Consider the following 8043-nt stretch of genomic DNA (forward strand, 5'->3'; position numbering starts at 1 on the left):
GGGAATCGATGGGAGAGTGAGGGGACTGGAGGGAGGGGGAATCGATGGGGGAGTTAGGGGACTGTAGGGATGGGGAATCGATGGGGGAGTTAGGGGACTAGAGGGAGGGGGAATCGATGGGGGAGTTAGGGGACTGGAGGGAGGGGGAATCGATGGGGGAAGTCAGGGGACTGGAGGGAGGGGGAAATCGATGGGCTGAACCATCAGTCCTGACGCCCTCTCTCCCCTGCCTGGCCGTTTTATGGTGTTTCCCGCCCCCCTCCCCCACCTCTCGATCGAAGCAACGAAGAGACGGAATGATCAGAAAGACGACATTTATTGAGCGGGCAACACGCGGCCGATGGGATACGCGGCCTGCCTCCGCGGGCACATCTCCTCCCGAAGGGGTGGGGGGGTGGGGGCGGGGAACGACAAGGGCACTCCCCCTCTCCCTCCCGGTCGGCCGGGGCCGACGAGCACCCGCCCGCCCGCCCCGCCCCGCCCCGCGGCTCCCTCTCCCGCCGCGCGCCGACCTCACTGAGTCATGGCCCCTTGCTGCATCCTCTTCAACAGTTCCTCGTCCTGCAGGGACAGCTCGGTCAGCTTCTTGCCCATGCGCTCGTGGATGTCCAGGTACTTGGCCACACAGCGGTCGAGGCACACCGACTCACCCTTGGAGAGCTCCGCCTCCTTGTACTGCGGCGGCACGCACTTGCGGTGGCAGGCGTGAGTCATCCTGAGATCCGGGGAAGAGAACGGCAAAGAAACGGGAGTTGAAAGCAGAGTTTTTTTCTTTTTCCCCCTCCCCCCGTCAAAACCCCAAGTAATCGCCCCACTGTCTGGAGGCTGGGTGAGAGGTCAGCGCCCTCGATCCTTCTCTCGAGCAACCGACTACTCGCCAAGGACCCACCGTCGAGGGGGGAAATGACCGGCTGCCAGTGAACCATTCCCACCCAACTTTCCATATTCCTTCTGTATTTCGCGGCTGTCACCAGGAGGGTCGATAAGGGGGGACCAGTAGATGTAGTATATTTGGAGTTTCAAAAGGCATTCGATAAGGTGCCACATTAAAAAGGTTGTTACACAAGATAAGGGCTCATGGGATTGGGGGTAATATATCAGCATGGATAGAGGATCGGTTAACGGACAGGAAACAGAGAGTGGGGATAAACGAGTCATTCTCAGGTTGGCGGGCTGTAACTAGTGGGGTACCGCAGGGATCAGTGCTCGGGCCTCAGCTATTTACAATCGATATTAATGACTCGGATGAAGGGACCGAGTGTAATGTCTCCAGGTTTGCTGACGATACAAAGCTAGGTGGGAGAGTAAGCAGTGAGGAGGACGCAGAGAGTCTGCAAAAAGTTCATACATTCCCTCGTGGGAACAGCGGAGGTCCAAAGACATTTAGGGGACCATGTCCACAGATCACTGCAAAGCAAGAGTAATCAAAAAGGCTAATGGAATGAGAAATTGGAGCAGGAGTCGGCCATTCGGCCCCTCAAGCCTGCTCCGCCATTGAATCAGATCATGGCCGATCTTCGACCTCAACTCCACTTTCCCGCCCGATCCCTCGATTCCCCAAAAATCCATCCATCTCAGCCTTGAATAAACTCAACGTCTGAGCATCCACAGCCCTCTGGGGGAGAGAATTCCAAACATTCACCACCCTCCGAGTGAAGAAATTTCTCCTCATCTCAGTCTAGGATGGCCGACCCCTTATCCTGAGACTGTGCCCCCTGGTTCTAGACTCTCCAGCCAGGGGGAAACAGCCTCTCAGCATCTACCCTGTCAAACCCCCCTCAGAATCTTATCTGTTTCAATGAGATCGCCTCTCATTCTTCCAAACTCCAGAGAGTATTGGCCCATTCTACTCAACCTCTCCTCATAGGACAACCCTCTCATCCCAGGATCTAGTGAACCTTCATTGCACTGCCTCTAAGGCAAGTCTATCCTTCCTTAGATAAGGAGACCAAAACTGTACACCGTGCTCCAGGTGAGGTCTCTCCAAAGCCCTGTACAATTGTAGTAAGACTTCCTTACTCTTGTACTCCAACCCCCTTGCAATAAAAGCCAACGTACCATTTGCCTTCCTGATTGCTTGCTGTCCCTGCACGTTAGCTTTCTGTGTTTCTTGTACGAGGACACCCAAATCCCTCTGAGCACCAGTTTCTCACCATTTAAAAAATATTCTGTTTTTCTATTCCAGCTGTTATAACCAGAGGAAGTTTTGCTACAGTCACACAAAGCCCTGGTTAGACCACATCTGGAGTACTGTGTCCAGTTCTGGGCACCTCACTTTCGAGGGGAGATACCGGCCTCGGCTCCAAATGTTGGATTATGAGGAGAGATTCCACAAACCAGGCTTGTATTCCCGGGAATATCGAAGGTTGAGGAGGGTGATTTGATTGAGGGTTTTGGGAATTTTGAAAGGGATCGATGGGGTAGACGGAGAGAGACTTTCTCCGCTGGTCGGGGGGGAAGTCCATTACAAGGGGACAGAACCTCAAAATCAGAGCCCGGGGGCCGTTCAGGAGAGGAGTGAGGAGACATTTCTTCACACAAAGGGTGGGAGGAGTGCGGGACTCCCTCCCGCTAAAAGCAGACGACGTTAGCTCAATTAATCATTTCACAGCGGAGATCGATAGACTTTTGTTGGGTAACACAAGAAATAGGAGCAGGAGTAGGCCAATCGGCCCCTCGAGCCTGCTCCGCCATTCAATAAGATCATGGCTGATCTGATCCTAACCGCAAATCTAAATTCATGTCCAATTTCCTGCCCGCTCCCCGTAACCCCTAATTCCCTTTACTTCTCGGAAACTGTCTATTTAATGATGGATCTTCTACAGCTTCCTGGGGCAGCAAATTCCACAGACCTACTACCCTCCGAGTGAAGAAGTTTCTCCTCATCTCAGTTTTGAAAGACCAGCCCCTTATTCTAAGATTACGCCCCCTAGTTCTAGTTTCACCCATCCTTGGGAACATCCTTACCGCATCCACCCGATCAAGCCCCTTCACAATCTTATACGTCTCAATAAGATCGCCTCTCATTCTTCTGAACTCCAATGAGTAGAGTCCCAATCTCCTCAACCTCTCCTCATATGTCCGCCCCCTCATCCCCGGGATTGACCGAGTGAACCTTCTCTGTACTGCCCCCTCGAGAGCAAGTCCGTCTTTTCGTCAGGGACCCCTGTTTACATCGGAGATCGATAGACTTTTGTTGGGTAAGGGTATTGAGGGAGATGGAGCCAAGACGGGAGGAGAGAGACCAGCCCTGATCTCATTGAATGGCGGAACAGGATCAAGGGGCTGAATGGGCCTCCTCCTGTTCCTGTGTAACAGGCTCGAGGGGGAATGAATGGCCTCCTCCTGTTCCTGTGTTTGACAGAGCGTGTACTCGAGGCTGCCATCCAGAGCCGGGTTATCGCGATCCCATCGAGGGCTTTAGAATAACGAACAGGTTCGATAGGGCGCATGCGGTGAAACTGGGGGTGTCCAGGGACGAGGAGAGCATCCACAGAAGATAGTCTCGAAAAAACAACCTGCATTTATGTAGCGCCTTTAACGGAGTGAAATGTCCCCCAAGGCCCTTCACAGGAGCGTAAATCAGAGTAAAATTCCCCACCGGGCCCCATGAGGAGATATTCGGCCAGGAGAGCAAAAGCTCGGGCAAAGAGGGAGGTTTTAAGGAGCGTCTTAAAGGAGGAGAGAGAGAGAGACGGAGAGGTTTAGGGAGGGAATTCCAGAGCTCGGGGCCCAGGCAGCTGAAGGCACGGCCGCCAATGGCGGAGCGATGGGAATCGAGGGGGATGGACAAGAGGGCGGAATTGGAGGAGGGCAGAGATCTGGGAGGTTACAGAGATCGGGAGCCGTGGAGGGATTTGAAAACGATGGGAAGAGTTTTAAAATCGAGGTGTTCCAGGACTGGGAGCCAATGCGGGTCCAGCGAGCGCAGGGGGTGCGAGGGGTGAACGGGACTCGGTGCGAGTTGGGAGACGGGGGCAGCAGGAGTTTTGGATGAGCTCATGGTTACGGAGGGTGGGAGATGGGAGACCGGCCAGGAGAGGGTTGGAATAGTCGAGTCTGGAGGTAACAAAGGCACGGACGAGCTGAGGCAGGGACGGAGACGGGCGATGTTACGGAGGTGGAGGTGGGCGGTCTCGGTGATGGAGGGGGTATGGGGTCGGTGCCGAGGGAGCGCCGCGCCGTCGGAGGGTCGGTGCCGAGGGAGCGCCGCGCCGTCGGAGGGTCGGTGCCGAGGGAGCGCCGCGCCGTCGGAGGGTCGGTGCCGAGGGAGCGCCGCGCCGTCGGAGGGTCGGTGCCGAGGGAGCGCCGCGCCGTCGGAGGGTCGGTGCCGAGGGAGCGCCGCGCCGTCGGAGGGTCGGTGCCGAGGGAGCGCCGCGCCGTCGGAGGGTCGGTGCCGAGGGAGCGCCGCGCCGTCGGAGGGTCGGTGCCGAGGGAGCGCCGCGCCGTCGGAGGGTCGGTACCGAGGGAGCGCCGCACCGTCGGAGGGTCGGTACCGAGGGAGCGCCGCACCGTCGGAGGGTCGGTACTGAGGGAGCGCCGCACTGTCGGAGGTGCCGTCTTTCGGGACGAGACGTTAAACCGAGGCCACGTCTGCCCCTCTCGGGTGGGTGTAAAAGATCCCACGGCCCACTATTGGAAGAAGAGCAGGGGGGAGTTCTCCCCGGGGTCCTGGACCCCGATATTTATCCCTCGACCGACATCACTAAAAAAAACCAGATGATCTGGGTCATTTATCACATTGCTGTTTGTGGGATCTTGCTGTGCGCAAATCGGCTGCTGCGTTTCCCACATTACAACAGTGAGCACACCTCAAAAAAAGTCCTTCATTGGCCGTGAAGCTTTGGGACGTCCCGAGGCGGTGAAAGGGGCCGGAGAGAAATCCAATCGGGAATTCAGGAGAAACTTCTTCACCCAGAGAGCGGTGGGAATGTGGAACTCGCTCCCACATGGAGTAGTCGAGGGGAATAGTGGAGATGGATTTAAGGGGAAGCTCGATAAACACATGAGGGAGAGAGGAATAGAAGGAGATGGTGAGAGGGTGAGATGGAGTAGGGAGGGAGGAGGCTCGTGTGGAGCATAAACACCGGGATAGACCCGTTGGGCCGAATGGCCTGTTTCTGTGCTGTACATTCTATGTAATTTGAAGAGTTGCTCCCATTAGAGTGGGAAGAGGCTGGTTAGGGTCAGGGTTCCATCGAAATTGGCCCCGGGGACCAAAGGACGCACCAAACCCCCTCACCAAGAGTCAAAGGGAGCATTGTACCACCCACAACCCCCTCACGTGAGCTTATGCACTTTGGCAGGAAAAATCGGAGAGCAAGTTATTATCTTAATGGCGAGAAACTGGAAAGTACTGCAGTACAAAGGGATCTGGGGGTCCTAGTGCAAGAAAATCAAAAGGTTAGTAAGCAGGTGCAGCAGGTGATCAAGAAAGCCAACGCAATGTTGGCTTTTATCGCTAGGGGGATAGAATATAAAAACAGGGAGGTATTGCTGCAGTTATATAAGGTATTGGTGAGACCGCACCTGGAATACTGCGCACAGTTTTGGTCTCCATACTTAAGAAAAGACAGACTTGCTCTCGAGGCAGTACAAAGAAGGTTCACTCGGTTAATCCCGGGGATGAGGGGGTGGACATATGAGGAGAGGTTGAGTAGATTGGGACTCTACTCATTGGAGTTCAGAAGAATGAGAGGCGATCTTATTGAAACATATAAGATTGTGAAGGGGCTTGATCGGGTGGATGGGGTAAGGATGTTCCCAAGGATGGGTGAAACTAGAACTAGGGGGCATAATCTTAGAATAAGGGGCTGCTCTTTCAAAACTGAGATGAGGAGAAACTTCTTCACTCGGAGGGTGGGAGGTCTGTGGAATTTGCTGCCCCAGGAAGCGACATCATTAAATAAATTTAAAACAGAAACAGACAGTTTCCTAGAAGTAAAGGGAATTAGGGGTTACGGGGAGCGGGCAGGAAATTGGACGTGAATTTAGATTTGAGGTTAGGATCAGATCAGCCATGATCTTATTGAATGGCGGAGCAGGCTCGAGGGGCCGATTGGCCTCCTCCTGCTCCTATTTCTTATGTTCTCACCAACCATCCCCCGCCAAGAGTCGAAGGGGGGGGCAATGAACCACGCACAACACCCGCCCCTCCCTGAAAGAAGGTCAACCCCCCTCACCAAACCATCCCCCGCCAAGAGTCGAAGGGGGGGCAATGAACCACGCACAACACCCGCCCCTCCCTGAAAGAAGGTCAACCCCCCTCACCAAACCATCCCCCGCCAAGAGTCGAAGGGGGGGGCAATGAACCACGCACAACACCCGCCCCTCCCTGAAAGAAGGTCAACCCCCCTCACCAACCATCCCCCGCCAAGAGTCGAAGGGGGGGGCAATGAACCACGCACAACACCCGCCCCTCCCTGAAAGAAGGTCAACCCCCCTCACCAAACCATCCCCCGCCAAGAGTCGAAGGGGGGGGCAATGAACCACGCACAACACCCGCCCCTCCCTGAAAGAAGGTCAACCCCCCTCACCAAACCATCCCCCGCCAAGAGTCGAAGGGGGGGGCAATGAACCACGCACAACACCCGCCCCTCCCTGAAAGAAGGTCAACCCCCCTCACCAAACCATCCCCCGCCAAGAGTCGAAGGGGGGGGCAATGAACCACGCACAACACCCGCCCCTCCCTGAAAGAAGGTCAACCCCCCTCACCAAACCATCCCCCGCCAAGAGTCGAAGGGGGGGGGGCAATGAACCACCCAAAGGACGCACTGACCTGTTGTACATGTCCGCCATCATCTCCACCTCCAGCTCCGCCGCCAGCTGCTGCGCCCTGAAGGGGTCCATGGTTCTTGTCAGAGGATCGGGTTTGGGCAGGGTGGGGGTGGGGGGGTGGCTCTTCCAGTCAGCACAATGGACACCTATCGAAAGGGGAAAGAGGATTAGCGAGGAGGGATGGACAAAAAAAAAAAGGAGTGAGGCTTTGCAATGCAACAAATGATTGAATGCAATGGGTTGGGTGCAAGAGAAAGAGAGAGGAGACCCCCTCCCCTCCTCCCTCCACCCTCCATGACTTTGAGGGGGTCAATAACCCCCAATTCCCACTTACTGCTCCTCTCACAATGATGCTTGTCCTTCACCACTGGGAACAATAAAGAAGATTGAAAAAAATGGCCAAACCCCACCCCTTAATTTTAATTTTGGACACCAGCCCCTGCCCTCTCCCCCAAAACCGTCCAACAGTCTGTGGGAGTTTGGTGACAAAACCTTCCCTTTGAAAAAAGATTTAAAAAATTTAATTAATCCTCAATGTGCTTTATTTAAAAGGGAGGCAGCCGCCATCTTTGTGCGGGGCACGTCGACCCCACAAATCCTTCCTTTTCTCCCCCTTCCGCCCCAGCTTTCCTCAGTTGGACCCCGCAGCGGGAAGGGGACGGGTTCGGCCTTTCATTCGGGCCGCGGCCGGGCTTTTAATCCGGTCGCGTTTTGTGTTTTTTTGGGGTTTTTTTTAATTCGACGTTGACCCGCACAAAGATGGCGGCTGCGGGGCAAAGGAGGGGCGGGCGTGCGGGGCGGGGTGACGAGGAGGGTGCGGGAGGCGGCAAGAGGCGAACTTTGGGCTCCTGCGCGCCGTCTCCCCCTACAGCGCCGCTCGGAGCTGGTGGCCATCCATTAGTATTGCACAATTGATGTCTTTTTATATATACAGACAGACTAAACACACACACATCCAAATCTTTTGAAAGAGATTCCCTCCTTGCCCTCCGATTGAATGGAGGAGCGGGCCTCGAGGGGCTGAATGGCCCCCCCACCCTCCTGCTCCGATGTTGCTGCCCACGCGTGTCGGCCGGCTATTTGACCGCAGTAGGCATCGCAACCGAGCCACAGGTCCTGCACTCCCAAGCAAAAAAGAGCGTGATAGTAATCAGGAGTAGGAACCCAGGGCAATTTCCCCCCCACTTCTCTCCAGCAAGTGGGGGGGGGGGGAGGCGGGAGGCTAATTGTAGCCCCCCCCCGCCGAAAGCTGCCCAGACGCACCGG

General features: G+C 55.6%; 1 protein-coding gene across 1 annotated transcript; it reads right to left on the reverse strand.

Moving 5' to 3' along the window:
• Nucleotides 1–297: 297 nt before the first annotated feature.
• On the reverse strand, nucleotides 298–7198 carry LOC137308392 (mitochondrial import inner membrane translocase subunit Tim10-B). The gene is made up of 3 exons (XM_067977142.1): nucleotides 7112–7198; nucleotides 6779–6923; nucleotides 298–715 (listed from the first exon to the last, which is right to left on the reverse strand). The coding sequence occupies exons 2-3, from the start codon at nucleotides 6847–6849 to the stop codon at nucleotides 514–516; spliced, it is 273 nt and encodes a 90-aa protein (XP_067833243.1). The 5' UTR covers nucleotides 6850–6923; nucleotides 7112–7198; the 3' UTR covers nucleotides 298–513.
• Between the last annotated feature and the right edge of the window lie 845 nt (nucleotides 7199–8043).

This window comes from Heptranchias perlo, unplaced genomic scaffold, assembly GCF_035084215.1.
Source record: "Heptranchias perlo isolate sHepPer1 unplaced genomic scaffold, sHepPer1.hap1 HAP1_SCAFFOLD_1292, whole genome shotgun sequence".
Taxonomy (NCBI): Eukaryota; Metazoa; Chordata; class Chondrichthyes; order Hexanchiformes; family Hexanchidae; genus Heptranchias; species Heptranchias perlo.

Excerpts from the sequence above, each read along its gene's own strand:
- LOC137308392 (XM_067977142.1), bottom strand. The coding sequence starts at position 6,849 with ATGGACCCCTTCAGGGCGCAGCAGCTGGCGGCGGAGCTGGAGGTGGAG. Across the intron at positions 716-6,778 it reads ATGGCGGACATGTACAACAG|GATGACTCACGCCTGCCACC; the intron begins GTCAGTGCGTCC and ends CCCGGATCTCAG.